The sequence below is a fragment of the Microcebus murinus genome, chromosome 5 (genome assembly GCF_040939455.1).
Source record: "Microcebus murinus isolate Inina chromosome 5, M.murinus_Inina_mat1.0, whole genome shotgun sequence".
Lineage (NCBI taxonomy): Eukaryota > Metazoa > Chordata > Mammalia > Primates > Cheirogaleidae > Microcebus > Microcebus murinus.
In genome coordinates, this window is record NC_134108.1 from 105,453,421 (window position 1) to 105,469,576 (window position 16,156).

Genomic DNA, 16,156 nt, shown 5'->3' on the forward strand with positions numbered 1-16,156 from the left:
AAAATGACTTTTTATTTTTAATCATGGTTGGTTGCCCAGGAAACAATCATGGATTTTTAGAAAATGCTCATGTTTTAGATTTAGTTGTTTTTCAAAGGCAACAAAACTGAGACAAGAAATTCTGTAGGAAAAAAAACAGAGCTATAAAGTTCAGCTAGAAAGACAGAGTGTCTAGGCAAGAATAGATGGTCTAAAATCCATAATTTATAGAACCAAAACCTAATTTTAAATAACAGGGAAATCAATATAAATCCTCAGCATTACCAACCTTTTTCATTTTAGGGGTCATCAGATTGACAAACACAGAAGGCACTTCCTGACATAATTCATCATAATTCTGCAGAAGACCCTATAAAAAGTTGAAATGACGTATTTTAATTCATTTTAAAGCAACAGTCACATTTTGATTCATACCAGGAAGGTTTCCTTACACCTGTTTCTTCGTGGTCTTGCCATCACAGGGGCTGCTTATTTAAATGTATACTGATTCAGCCACCTATAAATTACCTGAGCTTCCCCTTTAAATAAGTCAATAGAGCTTTCTAGATTCTCATTTTTCATATTTATTATTGGTCTTTCTAGATTTGTGTTATTATAAATGGTTTAGATAATTGTCTTTTTGTGATATCTGTCATTACACATTTTCTCCTTTCTGTCTTCTGGCACATTAAGACATACTAATCACTGATGCCACACTTGCTTTCTCAAATCAAAATAAATTTAGCTTCTCCATACAACCAGAATAAGTAATCTTTTATGTTTTCTTTTAGATATTTTTTAGAGATGATTAATGATGATTCAATATTGACCATTTTGTAATTTACTGTACTATGTGGTAGGAGATGTGGATTCAAGTTACTTCTTTCCCAAATTAATAACATTAAACTGTTTAAATTTTTACTTAACAGCTTAAAAGTTCTTGATTCCTTTCTTTTTTATCTGTTACTTATAGTTGAAGTTTTATTTATACTTGACACTTGGCAAAGAACTTTGACTTTCACGATATCATTCAATGCTAACTAAAAGCCTGTAAAATGCAATGCAAATGAGATTTGCTTCAATTTATAACAATAGTTTGACACTCAATCCTCCAAAGTCACAACTATACAATACAAAAACCAATGACTTCTAATGCTGAATCAACAATTTCCACAATGTCAATGTTCCTCTGGGTTTTTTTAAATATAACAATCAAATACAATTTTGGTAAGAGCTAAAACTATTAAACCCTTGGAACAAAACATAGGCATAAACCTTCGTGACCTTGGATGGAAGAAGATTTCTCAGATATGACACCAAAAACACAAAAGACAAAAGAAAAAGTAGACAAACTTCATGAAAATGTAAAATGTTTGTGCTTCAAAGGACATCATCAAGAAAGTGAAAAAACAATCCACAGAATGGGAGAAAGTTTTTGCAAATCATATACCTGATAAAGGACTAGTATTTAGAAAATATAAAAAACTATTAAAGGTGGCCAGGTGTAGTGGCTAACGCCTGTAATCCCAGCACTTTGGGAGGCCAAGGTGGGAGTATCACCTGAGGCCAGGAGTTCAAGACCAGCCTCACCAATATGGCAAGAACCGGTCTCTAGGAAAAAAAATAATTAACTGGGCATAGTGACACATGTCTGTAGTCCCAGCTACTTGGAAGGCTGAGGCAGGAGGATCACTCTAGCCCAGGAATTTGAAGTTCCAATGAGCTATGATCACATCACTATACTCCAGCCTGGGTGACACAGCAAGACCCTGTCTCTGAAAAAAATAAAAATAACTATTAAAAATAAAAAATAAAAATATAACCCAACTTTAAAATGAGCCAGGATCTAAATAGATGTTCCTTCAAAGATCTGCAAATGGACAATAAGCACATGAAAAGATGCTCCACATTATTAACCATCAGGGAAATGCAAATCAAAACCACACTGCAATACCACTTCTCATCCTCTAGGATGGCTCCATTGAAAAAGACACATAATAATAAGTATTGGCAAGAATGCAGAGAAATAAAAACCTTCATATACTGCTTGTGGGAATGCTAAATGATGGAATATAGTCCGGCAATTGTTAAAAAGTTTAAGCATGGAGTTATCAAGTTACTGAAACCCAGTAATTGCACTTCTCAGTGTATACCCAAAAGAATGAAAACATGCATCCACACAAAAACTTGTATACAAATGTTCCCAGCAGCATTATTCATAATAGTCGAAATGTGGAAACAACCCAAATGACTATCAACTGATGAACAGATAACTAAAATGTGGTAAAGTATAACCATGCAATGGAATATTTTCTCATAAAAAGAAATGATGTATAATACATAAAACAATATGAATGAACTTTGAAAATACCGTCTAAGCGAAAGAAGCCAGTCACAAAAGATCATCTATTGTACAATTCCATTTGTATAAAATGTTCAGAAAAGGCAAATCCATAGAGACAGAAAGTAAATTAGTGGTTGCCAGGGGCTGGGAGTGGGGAGACTTGAGGAAAAATGGGGAGTGTATGATAATGGTATGGGGTTTCTTTTTGGGGTGATGAAAACTAAAATTGCTTGTGGTGATGGTTATATAACTTTGTGAATACCTGTATTATAAAATTATTGAATTGTATGCTTTAAATGGGTGAACTGTATGGTATATAATTATATCTCAGTAAAGCTGTTAGTTTAAAAAACTGTTTTGGGAATCTCTATTCTAATAGTTTATCTTCTTTGTTGTTGCTCTTAATGTCACTTATTAATATGATTATCATTTTAAATTTATTATACTTGCTAGTGGGGTAAATTTTTGAAATATTCTTAGATTAGTTTCCAGAAAAACTTCATTATCCAGTTGTTCATATTTCCAGACCAAAATTAAACCTTAATTAAACAAAAAGATTTAAATATAATGATATATTGAAAATAGCAGATTCATATTACTCTCTCCAGAAAGAAACAGGAAAAATCAGTAATTTGCTTATTATGTTATTGATTATAAACACAGTTAATAAATTTTGCACCACCACAAATAGAGTTCATTTTTCTCATTGAATAATCAGTTATTCCATTAATTTCTGTGTATTTATCTTATAACCCATATTTAATCAGTTCTTTATTGCTGGGGCAAGAATGCAGAGAAATAAAAACCTTCATATACTGCTTGTGGGAATGCTAAATGATGGAATATAGATTCTAGTCTTTTGCTACTACTAATAGTACTGGAAAGTATGTCCTTACATATCTTCCTAAATTCCCAAAATATATGTCCACAACCTTCCTAGAGGAAGTTAATACAGCTTGCTGTTTGAGTCAGCTTCCTAAAGAAATTATTACATCACTTTTGTTTCACATTTTAGAAACTATGCATTAGGGCTTGAATATATTTTGATTTAACCTCTTTCATGCTACCTTGCAATGTCAGTTTTTGCCTGCCATTTTCATTTTTTTAAATTTTAGTTTGCCTGACTACTGAACTTGAATTTAAATTATGTTCCATTTTACCCCACTTGTGTCGTATAGCCAACCCACTCTATTAATTTATATTATAAAATATAATAAAATATTATAAAATTGAATGTACTTAATCTTTGAAATTATGATATTAAAATTGTTTTTAAACTTGCTGTTTCATCGCTGTCATTATCCTAAAGTCTACATCTGATTTCTAATAATCTTCTCACTTTCTGCTTTTCATCTCCAATATTTTCTTTGGTTAGCAGGACAGTATTTTAAGTCAATCAAGAATCAACATAGTAACAAATTTTCCCTCAATGCCATGTCAGCATAACTGCAAGAATATATTTTTCTTTTATCAAAAAAAAAAGTCCTTCAAAAATAGTTAGAAAACATAATCTATCTTACCTGCAAATACAGTTTGTCTGCTTTCAATTTACTTTCCAATTTTAGCAATCTCTTTGCATATTCTGGTACATCCAAATTCATTTTTATCATGCACTTAGTTTCCCGAACAACTTCCAAAATTTTGGGATCAAAATTAACCAGCAACTTCCCTGTTTCTGGATGTCGCACAAAAAGTGTGGCTTGTAAAGCTACAAACAAACAAACGATTGTTGACATCACCTATTCTGGATTTTCTTTCTGCTCACACCTCTGTTTACATGTCTGTCATCCCCAGTGGACTACTAACTTCGTAAGGACAAAACAGTAGTTTTGGATGCCCCAGGTGCTAAGGCACAGTATCTGGCACATAGTAGGTACTCAAAACTTAGATTTATGTATGCAGAGTATCTGCAAAGCCATAAAATCACATCCAGCAATAAAAATTGACCAAGAACTGACACCCTTTGTGCTGTGAATTGCAATAATTTTCTGAGAGGGTCGAAGAGATCTGATACAATGTTAGTTTATTTTTATGGATGGGGACTTCACCCCCAGGAAAGAATCATAGATGGTCAGAACTACAAAAGATGACACAGCTCATTTCAAACCCTTTTTGACACTTGACCCCAAACTGGATTTTTCAAGGAGGTTTATCTGAATTAAGACTCCATCCTGAATTTATTTATTTTATTTTATTTTATTTTGAGACTGAGTCTCAACTGTGTTACCAGGGCTAGAGTGCCATGGTGTCAGCCTAGCTCACAGTAACCTCAAACTCCTGGGCTCAAGCGATCCTCCTGCCTCAGCCTCCAGAGTAGCTGGGACTATAGGCATGCACCACCATGCCTGGCTAATTTTTTTCTATATATTTTTAGTTGTCCAATTAATTTCTTTCTATTTTTAGCAGAGACGAGGTCTCACTCTTGCTCAGGCTGGTCTTGAACTCCTGAGCTCAAACGTTCCACTGGCCTCGGTCTCCTAGAATGCTAAGATTACAGGTGTGAGCCACCACCACGCCTGGCCCCATCCTAAATTTCTAACTAAGCCCACTATCAGTAAGAAATATTTATTAAACACCGTTGAGTTGTGAACTAGAATGAAGTTTTTTTATACTACATCTCACTTAAACATGATTCATATAGACATTTTCAGGTAAGTTTTTTATTATGAATTGAAATATATAATCCCAAGTGGTTCTTGCTGGGTAGACTTAGATTATTTGTTATTCTAACATGAAATACTTCTGATGCATAATAATAAAACACTCACAGACTAGTATGTACTAGCCTGAATTACATCTTATATTAATAAACACAACTAACATGAGAATTTCAAAATAATCACAGAATCTTCCAAGCCTCACATTGTTTCACAGAATGTAGCTGTATCAAATATCTAGTAAAATAAAACAGTCTGTATATCCCTTTGAAGTTAGTTGCCTTTTATTCATCAGATAAAATTAGACTTGATATGGTTCGTAATGGTACAAGTTTCATGGGAATTTCAACTAAAAATTTTAATCAACTCATTTGGAATTTTTTTAATTGGATTAGAAATAATTTATCCTCCCAAGTAAATTCCAAAATAACTTTTGAACATCCATGTAATGAAATCTGTCTTCCTTAAGACTGTATTAAGCCTGTCTGAAAGGACAAAAAGGTCAGCAAGATGCCCCAGACACCAATAATGACAGCTAGCAAGTCTGCTCCAGGACAAAGTAACCATTTCATGCCATGTGAATCACCATCAGAGAAACTTTATACAGCAACCAGTTAAAGGAGGCTGATGCCAGGTCCCCAATTATTAATCCAAGCTACTATATATTAACAGTTTAGTCACATCAACAGAATAATGGAAAGCCTTCCAGAGCAATTTATTTCTGAAAAAATGTTACTTTGTATGGTTTTACTTGTGACCACATCCCAGGGCATCAATCCATTGCCCTGTGCATGTTGCACCCAATAGGTGTCAGCTGATATTCTCAAGGGGAACACACTCTCCAGAAATCTCAATAAAATTGTTTTCTACCAAGATTGATTGATCTCTACTTATTGGATATTTTAAAAATATTTTAAGAGCCCCCAAGTTGTGCCTGGCACCATTCTTGGCACTTTTAGAAGCAGTACAGCATAATGGTTAAGGGAGTGGATTTGGGGGCCTGACTACCTGAACTTGAATCCTGGCTCAGCCATTTACTACCTGTGTGATCTCGGGCAAGTCATTTACCCACCCAGTGCCTCAGTTTCCTCATCTGTAAAACAAGGGTGGTAACTGTTCCTCACAGGGCTGCTACTAGGATTAAAGGAATTTGTATATGTAGAGTGCTCAGACAAAGCCTGGGCACAGCGAGCCCTGTATAAATGTTAGCTACGACAGTTATTAAAAGTATATAAGATGAAAAAGACATACAGAGTATCCGTGGGATGTGTAGGAGAGATAAGACAGATATATAAAGCAATAAATGTCATGGATAAAACTGCAGACAAAGTGTGTGGAGGACTCTGGAAGAGGAACACATTGTTTTCTGCCAGGAAGAATGAGAAAGGGCTTTATGGAACAGGTGATCATTGAGCTTGTTTTTGAACATGTGCAGATAAGAGGAAGGGCACTGGGGATAGAAAAGAGCCAGTAGGAAAAAAAAATGGAAAAGTTCGCAGCATTGTAGAAGCAAAACAGTACATACGTGCCCCATACTTCAGTTGTTTAAAATTCTCTTTTACCTTTTTCCATAGTGTGAGTTTTAAATTTCTCTTTATGTTCCTCGGAGAGTATTGCTCCATGAGCAGACTTTCATCAGAATCCATAGGGGCCTGCCATATATCACATCACCCAGAAACATCTGAGCTGATAAAAGTGGCTTATTAAAGGCTTAACTACGGTGGGGGCGACACCCTGTGGAGGTTGGGGTGCTGTCCTCTAGGATGCAGGGATGCAGTGAATCACTGGCATGTATGTAAGTGCTATATTGCCAACAGCTAAAATCCAACAGCCAAGACACAGCAGTGGGAGTGGCCCCTCTCACCATCACTCCCAGTAACCCCCACGCAGAGCTTATACTTCCTGCACCTACAATTCTGTGCCCTGCTGAAGGTGGAGACCTGGTATGGGAGGGAGAAACCTGTTTCTCAGGGGATGCAGAAAAGGTTCCACCAAGGTCATGGATAAGGAGCATATGGCTGAGGTTATAATTAAGAGCTTAAGGTTAAAATGAGACAAAGCATGAACCTGAAATGACCAATAATTCTGTCCACACAAAAAATGACATCCCAGATGATGCCGGCATGGCTAGATGATGGCTAAGAACCATCCTCTGTCTCACACTTAACTCTGCCCAGAGCCTTGGCAACAAATAACCCCTCCCCAGAGACACTCGGACACAACCTTAAGACTCTTAATTTACTGGAGCTCAAAACTGAAATTCAATCCAGTAATAGAAAAAGAAAGAACGGAAGGGAAAGATGGAGAGAGGGAGGAAGGTGGGCTGCAATTCTTTCTCCCCAGATTGGGACCGAAATTTGACTTTACAACATGATAAAATGAAATATGAAAACCTCCATAAACCTATGGAGAAACACCTATACAGATGTTTTTACTTTCAAATACTGTTTTTCGGTGGAAGGTCCTAACTTAAGTATATCAACTTTAAGGTCATGACAATTTTTGTTCATAAAAATCAGAAAATTATTAACAACTATAAATAAATAAACCATTGTATCATCTCTAAATCTTAATTTTTAACTATCCTAAGATTATGTGAAAGGAACGTAAAAAACCTTCCAGAAGCATGAACTCATTCAAAGTCACCTAACCCTATTTTGAGCCTCGCTGCACAGTCTTATACACACCATAATGTAACTGCGTAATCTCCTTGACCCAGGCTGTGTGGTAGATCACCTCGAATTCCACCAGCACATAGGAGATCCTGTTATACTGACGGATGACAGCTTTACCTTCTGCACTGGACAAAATGTCTGAGTTTTTCTGTTTTTTAAGGGAAAAAAGAAAGATTTGTTTTAAAAGATCGCTGTTGTTTTCATATCCACACCATAAAACTTTTCATATGTAAAATGACATCAAATAATTATGCAACCAATTTAGATTCCACGTTAGAGTAAAACAGAGATGGGGGAGGCCATACAAGCGAGAGGGAGAAGTCGGTATACAGGGAACACTGGAAAAGAAAAGACAGGATCTAAAAAGACAGGCCTGGAGCCCCATGGCCAGCCCCAGGCAGTCAGAGCCTCTACCTCTGACTCTCCGTCCCCATCTCCACTTCCCTGGGCAAGATACAATTAATGGATTTTCTTTGAACTGTGAAGAATACCAGGGTAAATTCCTAAATTCCAGCACACAAAAAAGGTAACCATATATCAAAGAATAAAAATCAAATTTATTTATGTAAAAACTGAAAGATTAGGTTTAGATTCACATACGCCAGACCGAGTAATCTCTGCCCTACCACTATGAAGTCAATCAAGGATCGACTCCCCACCCGGCCTCTCTTTTAAAGGCAGGGTTTTAATGATTTTTAAAAAATAATCATAACAATGACATAAATGATGGCAGCCAAACAAAAAGAACAGAATCTTGATATTTAATAATGCTTAAATAATAAAATTACTTGTAAGATGACTGTTTTGCAGTTATTTTGTACTATAGATACAACAAGCAGCAAACCAACTCTACTCTGCTACTCTGTCTGTTAAGTAAAAACAAGGACAAAGGAAAGACAAACTGGCAGTTTCAGAATGCCAACAGGGCCTAGACTATCCTGTTTTTCAGAAACCTAATAATCTTAAAGACACAGAGAATGAATAGACTCTATTATACTCCACCCTGGGTATCAGTTCTTCACATAGGAATACACTCTTGGAGTATATCTTTACCTTCACAGAACATATATATCAGTGACCTATCTGTCCACAAATACAAGTAAGCCTCAGCACTAGGCCTGTACTTTATTGTGTTTTCAAATTTTTTACTTTTTAAAAGGCTCTATAAAGGGTCTTGTGTTATTAAAAGACATAAAGTTATAAGATTCACCGACTTGGAAATAACTGTAATTAAACTGGCTTATCTACTGAACAAGAAGAGTATGACTTAGTCTCTCTCAAGTGTATTTATAAACTAAATTTTCTTTGCCTGCTAAAAGAATTGGCTCTTTATTGGACACCGATATTACAGGATAAAAATATAGTTCTTATATTAAAACCACTATAATCCACATATTATAAATTTAATTATTGGCTTACAAAGAAATAGTTGATGGGCTCGCTTATCCGGCGATAGAGCTGCCTCACCCAAAGTATTTTTCCTGCTATAGGGGGCATGTTGCGAGCAAGAGGTGGGTCATCTTTCTGAGAATGATAAAGCTGTAATTTGAAATCCAGAGTTAATGTTTGAATTCAGTACAATGGAGAAGGCAAAAAACATACAGCTATGTTTGTTTTTTTGTTTTGTTTTGTTTTTTATTTATTTATTTTAGCATATTATGGGGGTACAAATGTTAAGGTTACATATATTGCCCTTGCCCCCCTGCCCCCTCGGCTTACCCAACCCAGCATGTATTGTTTTACCATTATTCACATGTCTTGTATCTTATACACAGCAGGGAGTCGATAGATAGGTAAGTGCACATCAGAGATGATAACTTGAAGCTTAGAAACAATGATGTTTGCCATATTTGACACTTAATTCTCTCTTCACCTTTATTTCCTATTACATGAATTTTTCTGCTCTTACTCCAAATGTTAAGGAAGTAGTCAAAAAAAGGAGCATATAGCTATATTACATCTCTCACAACAGTCTCCAGAGCCATATTTCTATACTCAGAAATGCTAACTCGAATGGGCTTTGCTATACACACACCTGAAAACCATAGCAAAAAGCTATTCTTAAGAGCAAAGAGGTGTGAATCTAGCTGTGGCAGCACACATGGTCAGCGCCTTCCCACACATGGAGGAGAGGTCTATTAGCAATGACGGTCCTTAAAAGTGAAGGGATCACTTTCAAATGCTTGGCACAAGACAATGATGGCAAATACTTTCAGAATCGTTTCCTTTTCGTACTAATGTACCATTCTATTTATAACCGTGACACTTACCTTCTTTGTATTGTCAAGTTCAGCCACATAAAACTGAAGAATACGCTCAATTGTGTGGTTTATTTCTGATTGAAGACAGGGAATGTTCAGCTTCTGAAATCTAAAAGTAATTAAAGATGAATAATTAAAAAGTAAATGAGAAATATATTTAAGAATTACTATAATACTAAACATCCATTCATTCATTTGGCATTAGTCATCCCAGGCCTCATGCATTGTCCCAGGATACAGTGACGCACAAGATAAGTGCAGTCCCAGCCATTCTGGAACCTACAATTATCTTACGGAAAAGGCAGACTGCAGTCAAGAGTTACATAAATGATTACTTAAATTAGGAGGGGGCCAGAAATGCGTATAACAGGGGGGCCTAGCCAAGTCTGGGGAGTCAAGTAAGACTTCCCTGAGAAAGTGACAATTAAACTAGATTAAAAAGATGAGTGAGGAGGTGGCTTAGCAAAGACGGAAGAGAAAACACTGCATGTACCTCAGCCACTGCTGGCGCTCACATAATTCCAAATAACCATAAGCATAATAATGTCGGCCAAATATCACTTCCACTTAGTGACTGAAGGACACACAGCAAGTACTAAAACCACAACACCGTGGTAATACAATGAATTCACACCAGCATACTATAGGCAAAAAGAGAGAGACAGAGACGGAGACAGGGCCAGAGGTGGCCAAGAAAGTGGTACCTGCCATCTGTGCAGAACTGCCATTTGCCAAAGTCATTTTGTGTCTGTTTTGACTTTTTTACGATGGTCTCACCAGGTATGAGCCATCACTATAGAGACAGGGAACTATGGCAAAGCCAGACCAAACCTGGCTCTCAGGGAAGAGTTCCAAAAGGGTCCCTGTCGCGGGTCCTGAGCCCTTGCTGGGCTGGAAGGGAAGGGCCTCTCACCCACTAATCCATCATTCCCTGCCCTTTGAGAGAGTAGGGCTGCAGGGGGAAAGGAAGCTGAAGGACAGTAGATTTCTGGTGCTGGTGCCACAATAAAGGGTGGAGTAACTCTTTGAGATGAGGGATATGTTAATTGGCTTCACTGTAGCAACCATTTCACTACATATAAGTATATCAAACATCATGTACACCTTAATTAAGTATCTACAATTTTTTTTTTTAAGATTCACGAGCCCCTGGGCAGGGAGAATGAGGGGGAGGCCTGGAAAGTTTCAGTATCTGTTACTCTTAGATAATCTCACTTTCAGAAATTTTTTTCAGTATGTAGAATTAAACATTATTTGTTCCCTTTCCAATAATACTTATGAAATTACTCTTAAGCATATTACATGGCAGGGAGGAAAGGGGAGTGAAAACGTGAAATAATTTTATTTTCTTATTGAAAGACTTTCTACTACCCAGAAAAAAATGCAATGAAAAAGTGTCATTCTGCATTTAAAATTTTACCAGTCTATTAAGTAGTTGAAAGGTTATTTTTAAATTTTAAGGCTTATGTGGGAGAGATTTCCAAGAACATCTAATTTGGAATTGTATTTTAGATATAAAGTAATTTCACTTAGAAACTATACTGCTTAAAACATTATAAATACCTTTGAAGCAGCTGAAGAGCCTGCTGAGAAGACGAGATTTTTCCAAAAGTGCCATTCATAAATGACTGTATTTGTACCTAAAATAAAATATTAATATCCAGATGATTTTTGTTATTAAGGATGAGATTAGTTATGCTTAACAGTTAATGACTTTCCTGTGGAATCAAAATAGCCTCAAACACATCTACCATCTAAGCATCTAGAAGTGCACTGCCCAGGATGGTGGCCTCTGGCCACATGTGGCTACTGAGCACTTGAAGTGTCACCACTTGGAAGTGAGACATCTGTAAATGTAAAATACACGCAGGATTTCAGACACTTAGTACAAAAAGACAGAATGTAAAATATCTCATTAATGATTTTTATATTATGGCACATAATATAAAAATATTTTTATATTTTATATTAATATAAATATAATATAATATATACATATTATATATGATATATAATATATATTATATATACATATAATATATTATATATAAAAATATATATAATTATTTTATATATACTTATATATTTATATATAATTATATATAAATATATAATTATATATAAATTATTAAAAATATATGTAAATTATAAAAATATACATATAAATTGTATATTTATATATAATTTATATATAAATTATACAAATAATTTATATATTATATGATATAATATATAATTATATATTATAATATATTATAATATGTAATATAAATATAATATAAAATTTATATTTTATATTAAAATTATAACATTTTAATATATTGGGTTGAATAAAGTATTTATTACAACTAATTTCATCTGCTTCTTTTTGTTTATTCACATGGCTACTAGAAAAATTTAAATTACATATGTGGTTTGCCTTTGCAGTTCATTATTACTGGATATCACTGATCTAGAGAATTTATGAAAGGAGCGAGTGTCCCTTATAAGCACTTTTCTTTGGGATATTTAGGATTTCTTGTAGAACAATGTAATGGCGCTATAGACACCAGGGTCAACAAGTGTCATTTTCCAACACTGCTGCTCTCAGTAACTTCTGTGCCACTGCTAAGGGGAAACAAGAAAAAGCAGACAAAGTACATTCTTGTCCCTACCTGTACCTCCAGGAAATTCTGCAGCAGAAAGGAGGCTTTTGCCTTGGTCTAAACTTAGGTTAACAATATTTTTCAGTAAAAGAGTAACTGAGGTCATATCAGCCCCAAGTTGAGAAACAGGTTACAATCTCATCTGACATAGTTTCTGACTACCCCTCATCCCCCTGCGTCCCTTAATCTATGACACACAGGATACCAGCACCTCTTCAGAACCATCCTCTACAGCTACAGAGAGAATGTGGGCATAGAGCACAGAGCCAAAGGGAGAGTGATACATCTTCCTAATCTGTTCTCAAATCTCCCCACACTTAATACAAAGAATAACAAATTCTCTCTTCAACTGGAAAAATTACATTGGCTCCTTGGCACAACAAAAACTGAATATTTATTTACATTAAATTTTAATGTAAATTAAAAATGAACCCTGGCTACAATATAGCCCTTGGGTTTCTAGTTATTCTGTGATATCTTTTATTGGATGTGCTCACTTTTCATTTAAAAGGAAAAGAAAATATTTTGTGGCTGGTTTGAAAATTACTCATATTGCAAATATTTTTATCAATTTGCAGTATGCATTTAAAATAAATAGTAAATATATGAACAGCTATTTTATGTGAATATTTACAACAACAGTACTGGATAGTAGTACTACTGATTACTTTTCAGCTTTACTAAGTGAAAGTATGTATAATTACTTACCTCTAAAGCATGGATCTTTGCCATGAAATCTGAGAAATCTTTTTCAAATTCTGTCCGTCTTGGATCCAAAATGTCATATTGGTTTTTCTTAACCCCTTGATAAATATTTTTGAATTTTATTGCCATGATATCTATTCCTTCTATTGTGGAATTGCTTAAGGCTGAGTATGTTTGCACAACAGTTATCATTTCTGTGATCTTAAAAAGAGAACTGTTATTTTATTTCTAAAAATAGATATTAGGCCCCTTCCCTAGAATAAGCTCTTAATGAATCATTAATTTAAAAACCAAACCCATAAACAGGCACTAGAATCATTTAGCTAAAATCAACCAAGAGAAGATAAAATAGAAGGAAGTCTCTGTCACCAGTCATTACTACTCTTAGACTATTTAAGACAGATGATGTTCTATCATATCCAAAGAAAGTTTATAACATTTTTCAGAAATGAATCACTTTGTCTTTCAAGGGGAAGGGGCAGGGAGAACTTGACTAAATAGCTTTATCCTTTTGTTCTTGAGAATTTTCTGAAAATTGTTTCACTGAATGAATCACTGGATTCAAAAGCTCCACCACCTGTGTGTCCCCCACTAGAGCTACGATGTGTAACGGTATCATAATTCCACCTGTGTTCTCCCTTTGACTCCTGCGTTCAGATAAAGGACTGACCCAAGAACCTTCAACAATGACAGCAATCACTCCTGACCCTCTAGGAAACCTTCACGATGCTATTTATTTCAGAAATGGCAGCCTCTATCCCAATGTATCAACACCACCTACTTCACCAAAAACAAAAAAAAAGGAAAAAAAAATCTATGTCCACCACAGGTTGCTGAGTTCCTAAATCTTCATCAGTGATTCCCCATTTTGATTCCTGCTTTAGAGAACAATGTCCAAAGCTCTCCAGAGCCAACCCATTTGTCCAATTATAGGGGACTAACATATATTTTCCTAGTTTAAGAATTAAAGTTAGTTAGTAATGTACATGTTCTGCCCAGAGTGTTTGAAAGTAATGTGTTCCAGAAAGGCTCCCTGTGATAAACAAAGGTGTTGCCTAGAGGCTTAACAAAGGACCTGAGTTGAAAATAAGCAAGCCGAGCTGCACCACCCCACGGCATTGGGGGTCTGGTGGCCACATGATAAACACCCCATAAGATGGCTGGTTAGTCAATGACAGGTAAGACCCCTTAAGGGAGGGGCGACCTAAGCCAGGCACAGCCACTGGGGTTCAGCCGAAGATCTTAGGGGGTCACCCTAAGAGAAGCTGGGGATGAGAAATGCCCCCTGTGGCTTGCCTTGCCCATCCTTGCTAATCTCGGTTCATGATCTATGCCTGGCGCCTAGAGCAATCACCTGTAGATTCTGAATCAGGGGACATCTGCTTCCCTAAGGCTATTCTGGAATTTATGGCCATTGCTGCAATGCCTGGGCGGTTACGTATAAGGAACTAACTTTAATTTTTTAGAGTATAAAAATAAAACGGACCTGGTGTATTATTACTCAAGTCAACCATTTGTATGTGTGTCTGCGTTTCTCTTTGTGTTGTGTGTTTTTGTGTTTTATGTTCTGTGTTCAACCTCCATCCTGCAAACAGGCCATGACATCCAATGGCCAGAAATGGAATAAACCTGTTTTCAGGGAGTCTTCCAAATATCACACAGCGTGAAGATAATACTACTGGTCCTCCTATACAGCCAACAGAATTTACATAGTCCTGCTTATGTTAATCCAGACAGACTGTTTTCAGAGCAACTCTTGCTCCTACTCCATTGTTTCTGTACATTTCCAAAAACTATTATCATCCTAGAAGCCACCCTGAACCTGGAGGAAATACAGGCCACCTGGGATTTACAGCATGCTGTATACGCTCTATGTAAACAGGGGAATATCTTGGTTTCCTCCTAATACACTCCATTCACCTACTTTAAAGAGCAAAAACAAACTACTACCAGCTCACTCTGTTATTCTAGCCTGCTAAGACTCTGTCCTTTAACCTGCACCCCCTTACCCCACCACCTGGCTCCAACAGTCAGAGACTGAGCTGGAATTCCAGTCACTAACACATTCTCTATTTTGCCCATGGATTAAATGAGGGGTCATCTGAGACAGAGATCGTGGTTGGTCCCAGGCTTGGTCCTCCAAACTTAGGTAGTACACATCCCCCTCTCCCCATATCACATAGCAGCGACATAAAAGCCAGTCATGGGAATCAGCCATGACCATGCTCCTGCTGGTTTGTTTTGGTCTCCGCTTTTTCACCAGCTCTCTTTACCAATTTTTGACCCTTCAGTACTGACAACCATGTAGAATCCCTTCTCCGGCTCACCTGCCATGGCACCCTTTCCATTTCTCACCTTGCTCTGATCCTCTCATCTCAGTGTCACCATGAGGGAAGACCCAACCTCACCTAATAGCTCCACTTCCTAAATCTCCCCAGCATGCCAGCTCCCCACCCCTTATCTTCCCTCCCACAAATGTACAAGGTGAGAAGAACATAAAACTAAACATAGAGCCCTGGGAAACACCAATATTCCCCAAAATTTCCATGGCAGGAACAGAAAGAAGCAAAGACTATTGTACACACTTTATTCTGGCTCGTTAGGACAGACTGACACTCAATGCACCTCAAGTCTCTACCTACCAAAAAAAAGGTATGTTTCAGGCACCCTGACACTGACATACTAGAACCTTCTTCACTTATTCCTTAAAGGTTTCCAACATGTCTGTCCCACTCTGAGATCTCAGCTCTCCAACCCAACCTCAGTCTGTCTGTCCTTTGACTTTGCCACTTGGTCATTCTGATGTTGAACCTCAGCTTACCCTATCGGGCTCTGACTAGGTTTTCCCTTCTAGCTCTCCTCTTCACCTATAAGAGTTCACAGCGGTAGT

At 36.5% G+C, this 16,156-nt stretch overlaps 1 protein-coding gene across 1 annotated transcript in view; it reads right to left on the reverse strand.

Annotated features, from left to right (window-relative positions):
• Window positions 1-16,156, reverse strand: part of DNAH8 (dynein axonemal heavy chain 8) — a 285,679-nt gene that overhangs the window by 218,166 nt on the left and 51,357 nt on the right. Inside the window, exons 12-18 of the mRNA XM_076003387.1 lie at window positions 13,270-13,467; window positions 11,480-11,556; window positions 9,926-10,025; window positions 9,075-9,194; window positions 7,668-7,803; window positions 3,844-4,031; window positions 269-349 (exon numbers count right to left, since the gene is read on the reverse strand). Coding sequence (XP_075859502.1) covers window positions 269-349; window positions 3,844-4,031; window positions 7,668-7,803; window positions 9,075-9,194; window positions 9,926-10,025; window positions 11,480-11,556; window positions 13,270-13,467 — 900 coding nt within the window. The remainder of the gene's footprint in view (window positions 1-268; window positions 350-3,843; window positions 4,032-7,667; window positions 7,804-9,074; window positions 9,195-9,925; window positions 10,026-11,479; window positions 11,557-13,269; window positions 13,468-16,156) is intronic.